We start from the raw sequence: 13,972 nt of genomic DNA, 5'->3' as shown, positions 1-13,972 counted from the left end.
GTTTGTAGGAACCCCCCATGCACAAGCGGCTGGTCCCTAATTTGCTTAGGGGAAGAGCTATAGACTTATGAAAAGTCACTTTTGTTGATTTTTTTGCCTATTTTTTCGGAAATTATCGATTTCCTGAAAAACTACCCATCCAGATTTGGAATTAAGGGTTTAATCGATAGACCAGTTTGTAGGAACCCCCCATGCACAAGCGGCTGGTCCCTAATTTGCTTAGGGGAAGAGCTATAGACTTATGAAAAGTCACTTTTTTTGATTTTTTTGCCTATTTTTTCGGAAATTATCGATTTCCTGAAAAACTACCCATCCAGATTTGGAATTAAGGGTTTAATCGATAGACTAGGTTGTAGGAAACTCCCCGCACAAGCGGCTGGTCCTTAACTTGCCTAGGGGAAGAGCTATAGACTTAGGAAAAGTCACTTTTTTGGCCTTTTTTCAAATCTTTCCGATTTCCTGAAAAACTACCCGTCCAGATTTGGGATTAAGGGTTTAGTCGATAGACCAGGTTGTAGGAAACCCCCATGCACAAGCGACTGGTCCCTAATTTGCTTAGGGGAAGAGCTATAGACTTAGGAAAAGTCACTTTTTTGATTTTTTTGCCTATTTTTTCGGAAATTATCGATTTCCTCAAAAACTACCCATCCAGATTTGGAATTAAGGGTTTAATCGATAGACCAGGTTGTAGGAAACTCCCCGCACAAGCGGCTGGTCCTTAATTTGCCTAGGGGAAGAGCTATAGACTTAGGAAAAGTCACTTTTTTGATTTTTTTGCCGATTTTTTCGGAAATTATCGATTTCCTCAAAAACTACCCATCCAGATTTGGAATTAAGCGTTTAATCGATAGACAAGGTTGTAGGAAACTCCCCCGCACAAGCGGCTGGTCCTTAACTTGCCTAGGGGAAGAGCTATAGACTTAGGAAAAGTCACTTTTTTGACTTTTTTGGCCTTTTTTCAAATCTTTCCGATTTCCTCAAAAACTACCCGTCCAGATTTGGGATTAAGGGTTTAATCGATAGACCAGTTTGTAGGAACCCCCCATGCACAAGCGGCTGGTCCCTAATTTGCTTAGGGGAAGAGCTATAGACTTAGGAAAAGTCACTTTTTTGATTTTTTTGCCTATTTTTTCGGAAATTATCGATTTCCTCAAAAACTACCCATCCAGATTTGGAATTAAGGGTTTAATCGATAGACTAGGTTGTAGGAAACTCCCCGCACAAGCGGCTGGTCCTTAACTTGCCTAGGGGAAGAGCTATAGACTTAGGAAAAGTCACTTTTTTGGCCTTTTTTCAAATCTTTCCGATTTCCTCAAAAACTACCCGTCCAGATTTGGGATTAAGGGTTTAATCGATAGACCAGTTTGTAGGAACCCCCCATGCACAAGCGGCTGGTCCCTAATTTGCTTAGGGGAAGAGCTATAGACTTATGAAAAGTCACTTTTGTTGATTTTTTTGCCTATTTTTTCGGAAATTATCGATTTCCTGAAAAACTACCCATCCAGATTTGGAATTAAGGGTTTAATCGATAGACCAGTTTGTAGGAACCCCCCATGCACAAGCGGCTGGTCCCTAATTTGCTTAGGGGAAGAGCTATAGACTTATGAAAAGTCACTTTTTTTGATTTTTTTGCCTATTTTTTCGGAAATTATCGATTTCCTGAAAAACTACCCATCCAGATTTGGAATTAAGGGTTTAATCGATAGACTAGGTTGTAGGAAACTCCCCGCACAAGCGGCTGGTCCTTAACTTGCCTAGGGGAAGAGCTATAGACTTAGGAAAAGTCACTTTTTTGGCCTTTTTTCAAATCTTTCCGATTTCCTGAAAAACTACCCGTCCAGATTTGGGATTAAGGGTTTAATCGATAGACCAGTTTGTAGGAACCCCCCATGCACAAGCGGCTGGTCCCTAATTTGCTTAGGGGAAGAGCTATAGACTTATGAAAAGTCACTTTTTTTGATTTTCTTGCCTATTTTTTCGGAAATTATCGATTTCCTGAAAAACTACCCATCCAGATTTGGAATTAAGGGTTTAATCGATAGACCAGGTTGTAGGAAACTCCCCCGCACAAGCGGCTGGTCCTTAACTTGCCCAGGGGAAGAGCTATAGACTTAGGAAAAGTCACTTTTTTGGCCTTTTTTCAAATCTTTCACTTTTTTTGCGTAAGAAGGGCGCTATCGACTTGAGAAACCTGAAATTTTAAAACAATTTTAAAATAATCAATGTTAAAATAATCAAACAGGTCCTCCAGCTTTCAGCTGGGCCCCTAGTCACAAATCGACTCCTTCCTTCTGATGCGGGTGCAGAGCTATTATTGCAATTTTTAAAGATTATTTAAATTTTTCCCGAATTACAGCAAAGAATTGGGATACAACGACTCTGAATAAAACCAAGCCATCAGCCATCCAAATTTGATACCAACCAACCCTACAATCATAATGCAACAACTTTTTCATAACAATTCATGATTTTTCAGAAAATATTAATTTTTCTTTCTTGGTGTATGCATAAGCGGTTATACCTTTGAGCGGTTCTGTTATTCCTACTATGAAAATTCAGTTGTTTACTGCAGCATTTCTAGTTTCTGTGTCTTGACAAAAAAGAAATATCGAAAAAAAAACTTAGAATCAGCTCCCAAAAACTCCATTTCCAGCAAAATTGAAACAAAGTGGGAGAGGGACAATCATAACGACTCATTTTACCGTTTTTACTTCTCAGTCAAAGGAATTGAAGACAAAACAAATCGATTGAAGTTTTTTAATCGATTCGTTTTTGAAATTTTTGAATTGATCCGCAAAATTTGCTCAAAACATGCAAACATCCTCAAATTTTTTCCTGTTAACTTCAGAAAACGCAGGCAGAAAACGTCAAAACATTTTTCTTCCAGATGTGGGTGAAAACGCAGTTTCAGTAAATCCGGAAACATGGCTTAGTAAAAAAAGGTGATAACAATTTATAGAACCTTGATCCAAAAATTTAAGTCTTAATTCGATATGGCAGACACTCTTGTATTATTTTCACCGGTAAAACTAGCGGCCAAATTGAGAGACGATTTAAATTTGTCTGATAAATAAAATGAGTCAGTTAAATGCAAATCCAAGTTCAATTGTGCTTGAAAAAGTTAATTCATATAAATTACAACCCCAACAAAACTTTTTTAAATTGATTTTTAAGAACAAGTAACTTGCAATGTTGATAATGCATTTTCAATCTCAATAAAATAAAATTTCAAATCAAATATAACATCAATTACTTGAATAAAAAAGAGAGGAATTTTGCTATTTATAATAACTCCACACGGCCTAAATGTTTTTTTGTTCAAACGATGAGACGCGAGTTCTTAGCAGTGAATATGAAGCAAACCGGAACGATTTTGTTTCTGATACACTACACCCTATAAAAGCAACGCGTTGGTTTATTTTCTAGTGCCAAACATCAAATGTTGCAAAAACCTGCCAGAGCTTATCTTCACTTTCAATGAAAACAAGTGCACTAAAAGTGGTTTTTGCAAAATCTTCTTTGCTTTTACTTGGTTCCAGTTATATCTAAGTACAGATGTAAACAAAATGGTTTCTTTTTTTTCTCGGGTTAGTTATTAGTGCTCTGCAGCACCATGCCCCAATCGAAAAGAAAATTGTAGGTAATTTTTAAGCCAAAGTGTGCTGAGAACAGACTGTTTTGATCAGAATGCGAACAAGAAATTAAAAAGAAACAAGATTCCGTTTGAGTTTATCAAAACCAGAATTGAAGTGACAACTGACAAAACTACCGAATCTGCCGAGTTAGATTTTTCAAATTAATTACAATTACCCAAGAAAACAATTCGCAAAATTTTTTCATTTTTAAGACTGTTCAGCCCAGCACAGTTCGCGGTTCCGGTTCAAGTTACTCAAAATTAATGGCTGAAATTGAAGAACAATTGGAAAACTTTTCAATTTTGATTTTGCTCTCCTTTAGGTTACAAAAAAAGTTCAAAGAAAAGGCTTTCAAAAGAACAGTTTATGCAATTTTCTTGGATCTATCAAAAACTTAAGATTCTATTTCTAATAACAATTTAGTGAAAACATTACGCAGTGTGTTTTTCAACAAATGCCATTGCACTATTAGAAGTTTTTTTAAATGACCAAATCTAAAGAGGGAAGGTTATTGGAGTTTTTTTTCCAAATGAATCAAAGTTAAAAGAGTCTGCCATAAGGAACGGTACTAGGTCCACTGTTTTTCAGCTTATATGTCAAAGATATTCGAACTCGATTATTTGCTGGATGTTTTTTGGTACATCTCGTCCGCATATTGTACATCGTGCACAATATGGGGACGAATGTATGGTATATGCTTCATATTTAACTACAAAAGTGTTCTGAGCAAATTAAAAAATTCCTTTCAGCAGCTCACATAATTTTTGTTCGAATATAGTTGAAAGTGAACTGAAAAACGAAAATTAAAAAAAAATTAAAACTACTTTTTGGAAACGAATTTTTTGAAAATTTGGTAAACAGTCATCCAATTTTTTAAAATTTGTATGTAGAAAGAAATCTGATTGCATTTTTCAGGTCAAATTCTCGACTCTATATTGTCATTTCAAGCACAAATGAAAATAATTTTACCAATTGCCAAAAAATTTTAAAATAATAAAAAACCATAGATACAATTGGACAACAGGTGCACAAAATAACTTTATAGTTGCCTTGCTTCACTGACTAAGGTTATTGCATTTAGATTAAGCATTTTTTATCTGAATTCCAAAAAGCGATTTTTTTGCAAGTAAATTACGGAAGTTCGGCAACACCAGCTTAAACTCAAGAATAAATAAAAAGAGTTTATATCAGTGAAATGCAACCTAATCCAATTTGTACGCATACCAATTTTTTGGCATGGTTTCAATTTCTACTTGTTATCCTTTATATATGGTTTTTAACAAATTTTTATTTTGAAAGTTTTATTTTTGTCTAATTTTGCTTTTCATATTTTTTCTCTAAATTGATGATTTTAGTGGAGTCATTTTTTTTTGAAAGTTTCATTTTTGAACAATTTTATTGCTAGTTAAAAAACTAAACGTAACTAATTTGTAACTCGTATAGATGCGGAGACAGCTTTGTAAAGTGAACAAAGTGTTTTTTCTTCTTTTTCTTCAGAGAGTTTTCAAAAAAGAATCTTAAAAAAAATCTTCAAAACATTTTCAAAAAAGATTGATGTTTAATTTGATATGAATTCCCGATTGATGGGCTCTATAACACTGCTAAGAAAATTATTGCAAAGAAAATTCCCAAATTTTGTGCATCATCAGAATTTCACTGTTTTTTTTTTACAATTTTTACAAAATTGATCAATTATTTGCAATTTAATTCTGTTACGAGCAGGCCAGAAGCGATGTATATTTTTTAGAAGTACTTAAAATTTGTTTCAAATCGTTATTGTATTATAATAAAATGTGCCGTATTAAGAATAGATTGTAAGGAAATTAACACCTATCTTACTTTTCTTTTGAATGATTACCTTAAAAAGACTCTTTTTCCACAAGCTAAAAAAGGCAATTGTCACGACAAAATACAAAAATAAACCCTAAAAAACTTGAAAACTACAAGCCTATCTCAATTACTATCAAAAGTGTGAGAAACTTCATTATAGAAACGTTTTAATGGTAAACTTCTATCTCAAACCCTTTCAAGCAACACTCAATATTGCTTTAGAACATCATACAAACCATTAAAAAATCTTGACCATTAAAAAAATCTCTAGAAGGCATTTGATGCTATTGACTATAACCAATTAAGTAAAAACACAAACAACTAAATTTTCCATAATCTGCCCTCGACTAGCCTGCTAAATTCTTTCATAAGCGACGATGTCAGAACCCAATAGAAAGTAACACTGAATCAGACTGGATCTCACTTCAAGAAGGTGTCGCACTTGGCACTGTATTTGGGCCTCTCATTTTCAAACTGTACATCAATGATCTTAACAGCAACTGACAAACTAATGCGAGGTAGTTCAATATGCAGATGACACATTTCTTTTCTGTGACGATGAAAACACATTGAAATTGCACCACGACAACTTGAAATAATTGCATTATTTCATTTAAGTACTTTCGGAGACAATTATTCCAATCTAATGCTCAAAAACAGAGCTTATTATCTTCGGAAGAAATCATGTTAGAAAAGATATAAATATAAGCAATTGCCCTCAACAAAATTGTTATTGAAGAAAAAGTCAATATGAACTATCTCGGAGTAATTTTAGACCAATTTTTGACATTTCGAATTCACAGTGATCCTTAAAAAGGGGCCTGTAGGATTAAAACACTACAGTCGATCACAAAACCCCTTCTATCAAAACAAGAATACTACTCATGAACGCACTCGTTATCAGTAACCTACACTATCCTGGCATCCCATTAATTGGAATTTCAGCAAATTTGTCACTCCATGGAATAGCAAAAAGAACGTTTAAAAATGTTTACTTAGTTTTATTTAAAGAATATCCAACAGTGGGCAACCTATGGAAACACTTCATCAAAAGATTTCAAATTTTTAGTGAAAGTTTCATAAGATTGTGGTACTATCAATTTAATGCCTGAGGTTTATTTGGCACTAATGATAATCATAATTTGACTTACACTTGCACGTTTGAAATTACTTTCAAATGGCAAAGAAAATTTGTTTTTAAAATTTATACTGTATAGTTTTCTGTATAGTTTATACTGTATTAGATATATAACTTAAATTTATTTTAATTTTTTTAAAAGCCTGGAGGCGCGTTTTATATTGAATCTCGTGCTGTAAAACCAGTTTTTGTGTATAAATGTACAGAAAATGATTAATAATGGAAATGAATAATAATGGAAAGTCTGATCAAGGTGGAATGTGTTTTATGCTTATGATTAAGAATATTGACATCGGTATCCTTTGCAGTACTTGACGTATAGATTTGCTTCTTTCGATGGCCTCGGATTGCGATTAGGGCAGTTTTTAATATTGTGAATGGCAGCTTCTTTCTGATGTAATTCACAGTGTCGGCATAGGAACAGTCTGTCTTTTCACTCGTCTTCTCGGCAAGCTCAGAATGGACTTTAAATATATTTTAATGCCGCAGTATTTCAGAGGGAACGGTGTGTAAAATGTGATATCAATAACTGTCGAAATGAGTAAACGTGTTAATCCCTTTCACCAAAAACAAAAGAGTTTAAATAAGGCCAAAAGACTATATGCAGAGCAGAACAAGCAGGAAGAAGATGCAGGAACATATCATTTAACAGAATATGTGTTCAGAGATGGACTGAGATTTGTGAATCCATATTATTATACGTTTAAGTCTTACGTGAAGAGTAAGTATATCGATTTTATTTTTTTTTAAGTTGTGTTCAAAAACTCATTATAATTGCTGGCTTTGATTCGTGTTTAGAGCGATGGGTTGGCTCAAAGTTGAAAGATATTTATGTCAATGAGTTCAGAGGCGAGTCAGAAGAAACCCTACTGAAAAGATTTAAAGCTGGTAATATCAAAGTGAACGGTGATCCTGTTGAAGCTGACTATTTGATAAAGGATAATGACTTCCTGGAAGCTACAATGCACAGACATGAGATGCCAGTCAAATCCGATGAACTCAGCATTCTGCATAATGATAACAATTTTTATGTTGTCAACAAACCAGCTTCTATCCCTGTTCATCCAGCTGGCCGTTTCAGATATAATAGTTTGTCTTTTATTCTAGGCAAGTATTTGATTTTTTTTTCCTTTGTGTATCAAGAATTTTTGGAAATTGACCGCGTGATTCATATTTTCCAGCACCCTATAAACTCTAAATTGTGTTTTTTGACAGGTAAAACATATGGTTTGAAAAACTTGAGCACTGTCCACCGGTTGGATAGACTGACTTCGGGCTGTCAGATATTTGCTAAGAATTTGAAAACTTCACAACAGTGTTTCGAGGCATTGAAGAATAGAAAAGTATCCAAAATGTATGTGACTGGACTGCATGGCGATTTTTCGTCTGAAGAAATAAGATGCGATGCCCCGATTGCACCTATATGCAGTCGAATTGGTAAGAAAGTACGTGAAATATGCTGCTTTTGTTGTAGTTAAGAAAGTTTTTATCGGGCACTACTATTTTTTTCCGTAAATAACTTGATTCACGTGACTCCACCTGGAGCCTGTACTCACTTACATGCGATAAGCAAGGGTATTGCAATCGGGTACTAGACTTTTTTTCCCGTAAACAACTTTGTTCGCAGGTTGATCTCCGATTTCAAGATCTCCTTTTTAAGCACATTGCATGTTCAACACCTCGAGTTATCGTGCCTAGTGTTAATGCATACAGTCACTGGATCGTCTGGTAAAAATATTTTCAGATGTATTTTTTTTGTAGTCTTAATTGATTTCGGTCAAATTTTTGTCGGTTTATTTGCCGGGTGTTTTTTTTTGAAAATTTTATTCAATTGATTATAACTTCAATTTCAGTCAAACCTTCGACGCACGTGTTGTAGAGGTAACACACTTACCTGAGACGACAAAGGCCTGTAGCTCGAATCCCACCGGGACAATGTTTTTCAAAAACTTGATTTTGTGCTTTTTTTCGGGCAATCTTACGTCTGCCTATTTTTGTCGGCTTGATTCCCGTAGACAGCTTTTGAACTTTCAGCTTTCGTCCAAGTTGCTGAAACACACTTGCTTGAGACGACAGAGCCCAGGAGTTCAATTTCAGTCGGAACATCTTTGCTAACTGAAAACTTTTGGCTATTGAAGATTTTTGTGGCTGCTTATTCTTGCTGACTAAGTTACCACAGTATTTTTTTAAACGTTCGACTTCTTTCTAGCATTCGGAAAACTATTTGTAAAGTTTTTCAGAGCAATGAACGTAGTGAGTACTCTTATATAGGCCTTGCTCATTTTTTCTTTGGTATTTTTTCAGGAAAAAGTCTTAAAATTCGTTCACGCTCAATTTTGGTTTTTAGCAGTTTGAATTGTGTTTTATTTTCAAGTTCAGTGCATTTCCATTGTTAAAAGAAAGGCAACTCCACTATCGAACAGCAAAAATCTAAAATTCACAAAAAATGTGACCGATTTCTAATTTCCAAAATGGAAATTAATTATCAGATTTCCCACTAAAAGTTTTGCCTAATGATCCTGTTTTCTCAACTTGGGTTAATTACACAAGAAAATGTTCATTGTAAATTGTTCTACAAAGTCAAAGAGCTTAAAGGTCATCTATTTTTTTCGAAATTCAACAGTTTTTCAGTTTCCTTGCGTTCATTATTCTTTTCCAACTGTCAGTTGGCTATGTTTATTATTGGTGAAGGTAGTTTTGTTCCAGATATTTGGGGATTTTTCAATTTTTTTTTTACTACTGTCCGTCTGTTTATTGTTGTCGGCTTAGTTCCTGTAACTTGTTTTTTTTAAGGTTCAGCTTAATAAAAAAAAACCTGCTTGACGACAAAGCCCGGTATTTCAATTTTTCCGAAACTTGTTTATTCTGCGCACACAACATTTTGAAACTCGAAGTTTATAAGTAAGTATCCAGTAGCGTATTAATTTTTTTTTGTGTAGCAGAAGACGCATTATGAGTTTACTAAGCAGATATAACATATGCAGAAACCTTGAAGGGTTGGTAATTGAAAAAAAAACCTACTTCGAATTGAACGCGAAATTGCATCTCTTGAATCCGAGTCTTCGCTAAATTAAAAGGAGTCTGAATAGCAAAAAAATTTTCTGGAAGTTAAGAATTTTTTTTGTTGATTTAGAAGCACGACCAAAAAGGGCTTCAATATGGTATCGTTGTTGATCTCCAAGTTTACGCAAGAAAATTTATATATTGCTCCCATATTTTGCCCGAGTACTCCAAACATAAGTATATATAACATAGCTATATTAGTATGAATTCTAAATTGAGGCTATTGTTTTTAGGTATCAATGCAGTGTCTGAATCACGTGGTCAGAACAGTGTGACCATTTTTAACAAAGTGCTGTACGACCGAGACAAAGATATCAGCGTGGTGTTATGCCAACCGCTGACTGGCAGGACCCACCAGATCAGAGTGCATGCTCAATACCTGGGACACCACGTGATTAATGATCCACTCTACGGCACAGATGCATGGGGCAATAGTGAAGGGAGGAACATTGACGATTTGAAGGAAGATGAACAGCAGGCAATCATTGCCAAATTGAAGTAAGATACACTTTAAGTATCAATGAACGTAGTTAAGACATTTATATAGGTCGTGATGAATTTTTAATTAAAGTTTTTTTATTTTGATGTCGTTCAATTCAAATTAATTTGCCAAAAGGAAGATAAATTGGTGATGTATTACAAATTGTTGACCGTTAACTTTCCAATATATTTATAGCAAACAACAGAAGTTAAAATGACATCTTCAATTTGAATCCCTGTGGTAAACAGCTTCTATGCTCAGCTGAGTTAAATAATTTGAATATGCCACCTGTTGTAATATATCACCGACAAATAACGCCGTCCAATTAAGAAAGCGGAAATCGTGAATGACTTTGGTTTGAAAATAGAATTTGATGACTTAAAGTTTCAGATTTCCCAGCGGAATAGAAAAAGTTACTTTTGATCCAGTTTTCTTTTATTGAAAAAAAGTTGATTATAAAATCTTCTTGAAATTTCGAGAGCTTCAGTGTTATATATATTTTCTCGAATTCCGAAAGCTTACTAGAGTCAATATTTTTTGTTTTTATTGAGCTTATTGGCACTTTTCCAACTTTTTATTGGCTATGTTTGTTCTTTTTCTACTGCAAATTCTAGAGTTATACATTGATTAATCTGCAATTTTCCTGCATTAGGGCCGAACATGACAACAGCTGTGGCATGGAATGGCGTAAGAAGAACAAGTTCATCAAACACACAAAAACGGAAGAAGAACTGAAGGCAGCAACAGACACACAAAGTGCACAGTTTGACCCAATTTGCGAGGAGTGTGGAGTTGATTACGAAGATCCGCCTCTTAATCAGCTGGAGATCTATCTGCATGCGTATAAGTATCAAATGCTTCACCAAACATTTACCGCCCCTCTACCACATTGGGCTGCTCATCATTCAGAGAGCATTGAGAGGCTTGCAAATAAGTTATTTCAAGCTGGAATCAAGGATGAAGAAAAACCAGACGAGTGCACAGTTGAAAGTAATCAGAAGGCAAAGGGAAAAGAAGAGATAGATAAGAAGTCTTTAGATAATATTTTACCTGCAAAGTGCTTAAAAACTGAAATCATGTAGTTTTTGTTTTTGAAAATATAGTGTTTTCAATTGTTTTTTTTTTGTTGAAATGTAAGTGATTAAACCTGAACTGCAATTAACGTTGAAATATTATATGGTCAGTAACGTGCCAAGGAAGGTGATTTTTGTCGAGTTTTCATCTAACTTCAAAACGGCAGACGTCCAGAAAGAGTTTTTTTTATATTACTCAAGATCGGTTACTGGGCTAGAGAATTCTGTGGATAGCGCGGCTCGAATGTGTATTACAATGTCATGAACAGGGGTTTAAAAACCTGATTAGTTTTTAACAAAATAACGGCTGAATCCTTCGGCTGAAACTTTGAAATCGTGGGTGGTGAGCATCAGGAGTGAAAATAGGCAATAGAAAAATATCTAGAGATCGCAAAACCAGCGAGTATTAATTGTTCCAGCGTTGGCCTTGGAAGAGGTTTTTGAACTCTGGGCTAAGATACAGATTTTGGAAAGCCAAAAATTTGACATTTTCGTTGAAAAACAATACAAATGAGATGATCTCATTATTCAATAGAAACGTGTTTCCAGTGTGTTAAATAATATTTCACCAGCCTTGGTTGATACAGTCCAGTTGTGTCTTTTCAATGCCTTTAGCCGCATATGCCACCTGGACTTAATTATAGTTTGATCATAACTTCGTTTTGCTGCCATATGCATGCACTAACTCGGCCAGATCTTGAAAGCTTGATTTTTTGTTGATTAAGAGTAGATGAATGTAGTGCAGACTGTCATATAGGTCGTGCTGATGTTTTTCATTTAGGAAAAGTCATTAAATTTGTTCAAACTCTAATTTAATTTTTCCCGGTTTTCACACTCTAATTTTTTCTAACCTAAGTCGCTAAAAAAGTGCTACGTTTGGGGCAATTTTAAAGCTGCATTAGCTGTGTAAGGCAATTGACTTTTGATTAATAATAAGTTAACACAGTTGATGGGTTTTAATTCATCAAACGAAGCGAAAAAAGTTTTTTTATTTGAATGTATTATAATTGTGCTTGCGATAAGCAAGCGTTATCAAATCGGAATAGAGACTTTTTTCGGGTTAACATCTTATAATAAAATCAGTTGAATCACTTACGATACTGCTGTGCAGCTGACATGCTCAATTTCATGAAAACTCAAATTTAACTACTGGGTGGGTACTAGTTACTACAGGGTAATTTCAGGGAGGAAACGGAGTTTAAAAAATCAGTTTTTTTCCGGCTCAACTGGTGTCTGCTCAAAAATAGGTTTTATGAAAATATAAGTTGGGTTTTGGTTATTTTTGTTTTGAGATGCTTTGATAAACTTTTTACTCATTACTTTTCAAAAAGACTTCAACCGATATCCAAACAAAGGGTATGCATAGAACGACCGCCTTCATTCTTGTGTGCCTGCATACTCGCCTGTATCTTTTTGCCTACAGTCTGAGGCGGAAATGTCTGACCAATATTTTTGATTTTTTTTCCTCAAATGCTAACCTACCAAATAAGAGTTTTTGGTTTCAATGAATAGAGTGAGCTTGAAAAGCTCACCTCCGTAATTTTCTCAAATGCTACCCTACTAAATGTGAGATTTTGGTTTCAATGAATACAGTTGATTTGAAAACCTACCCTCCGTAAGTGGCCACGACCAAAATTTTTTAAAATATAATTATGGACCTCGAACTAGTCATTTTTTTTGGATTTTTTTAGTTTTTTTTTAAATTTTCAGAAAAGTGTCAATCATGAATTGCTTTTGAAAGTCGGTTGCTTTTTCAATCACGAATTGCTTTCGAGGCTTAGGGGTGTTTATTTTTTTTGTCGTTTAAGGGCAAGGAATAGTTTTTCCATTTCCTTGCGTTTATTGAAACATTTCCAACTGTCTGTTGGCTATGTTTGTTGAATAGTTGCGTATTTCGGTACTACTATGTTCAATTTTGTTGGAAACTTTCTAGACTTGTTTTGAAAAAATCATTATAATCATACTGTAGGTATGTTTAGTGTTATGCCATGTATACACAAGCTGAATCGATGAGAGCAGTCCAATTATGGACTGATCGATGAGTTCAGTCCAATTAGGGAGTCGATGAGATCAGTCCAATTATGCCATGTATACACAAGCCGAATGGAGGAGATCTGTCAACTCAGTACCAATTATATGCGTTTGTATCATTATTCGTATACAGCTAAAGGCCTCAATAGTAGATTCTTTGTTATGACCAACTTAGACAGAGATTTCAGCCTCTGCGTGGAAATTTCAATTTTCAAGGCTGGTATTTTGTAGAGCTTCTTGTTGACAGTTGTTGCTTGTTTTTGAAGTGCAGCTTTGCCTCTATCTTAAATTTTTGTATCGTCCTGAGTTTTTCTTGCAATAGTTAGGGCTCCAATTGGTTGCCAAACTTTTTCCTATTAACAGCCGTGCGTTTTTTTGGGCATGCATGTTTGGTCAATTTAATCTTGATCTTTTTTGCTGAAGTAATTTTTTGTTGATCAAATTGCGTTTTCAAAAACAAGTAATGTATTTTCGATTGACAAGTATCTGCTGAAAAAGTATCTGCTTGACATTTTACCTGCTCACACATCTATGTTACCCTGGGAATATATTTTGAATGTATTTTAGCATGAAATAAATTCATTTTCTCTTGAGTCATCAACCACAATAAATAAATTTTGTTTAACTGCGGGCTTCACTATCTCGCCGTGCTTAAGCTTTTTCAACATGGTATCTTTGCATGTTTTACGAAAGAATTTTTCATGTTCAAGCTAAATCGTTT

The 13,972-nt window shown here is 34.7% G+C and overlaps 1 protein-coding gene across 3 annotated transcripts in view; it reads left to right on the top strand.

Annotated features, from left to right (window-relative positions):
• The window catches only part of LOC134843894 (pseudouridylate synthase RPUSD2-like), a 54,290-nt gene extending 43,021 nt beyond the window's left edge, over positions 1 to 11,269 (top strand). Inside the window, exons 1-5 of one of the 3 annotated variants that reach the window (XM_063860230.1) lie at positions 5,434 to 7,324; positions 7,402 to 7,710; positions 7,819 to 8,040; positions 9,900 to 10,164; positions 10,800 to 11,263. In XM_063860230.1, the coding sequence (XP_063716300.1) occupies positions 7,141 to 7,324; positions 7,402 to 7,710; positions 7,819 to 8,040; positions 9,900 to 10,164; positions 10,800 to 11,229 (1,410 nt within the window). In that variant the 5' untranslated portion in view covers positions 5,434 to 7,140 and the 3' untranslated portion in view covers positions 11,230 to 11,263. Of the gene's footprint in view, positions 1 to 5,433; positions 7,325 to 7,401; positions 7,711 to 7,818; positions 8,041 to 9,899; positions 10,165 to 10,799 lie in introns of those variants that run through there. The other 2 variants (XM_063860231.1, XM_063860232.1) reach the window with 2 other exon arrangements.
• Positions 11,270 to 13,972: the final 2,703 nt, after the last annotated feature.

Source organism: Symsagittifera roscoffensis, chromosome 4 (assembly GCF_963678635.1).
Source record: "Symsagittifera roscoffensis chromosome 4, txSymRosc1.1, whole genome shotgun sequence".
NCBI classification, from domain to species: Eukaryota; Metazoa; Xenacoelomorpha; order Acoela; family Convolutidae; genus Symsagittifera; species Symsagittifera roscoffensis.
Note: the sequence above shows the minus strand (reverse complement) of the source record. Positions and strands in the feature narration are given on the sequence as shown.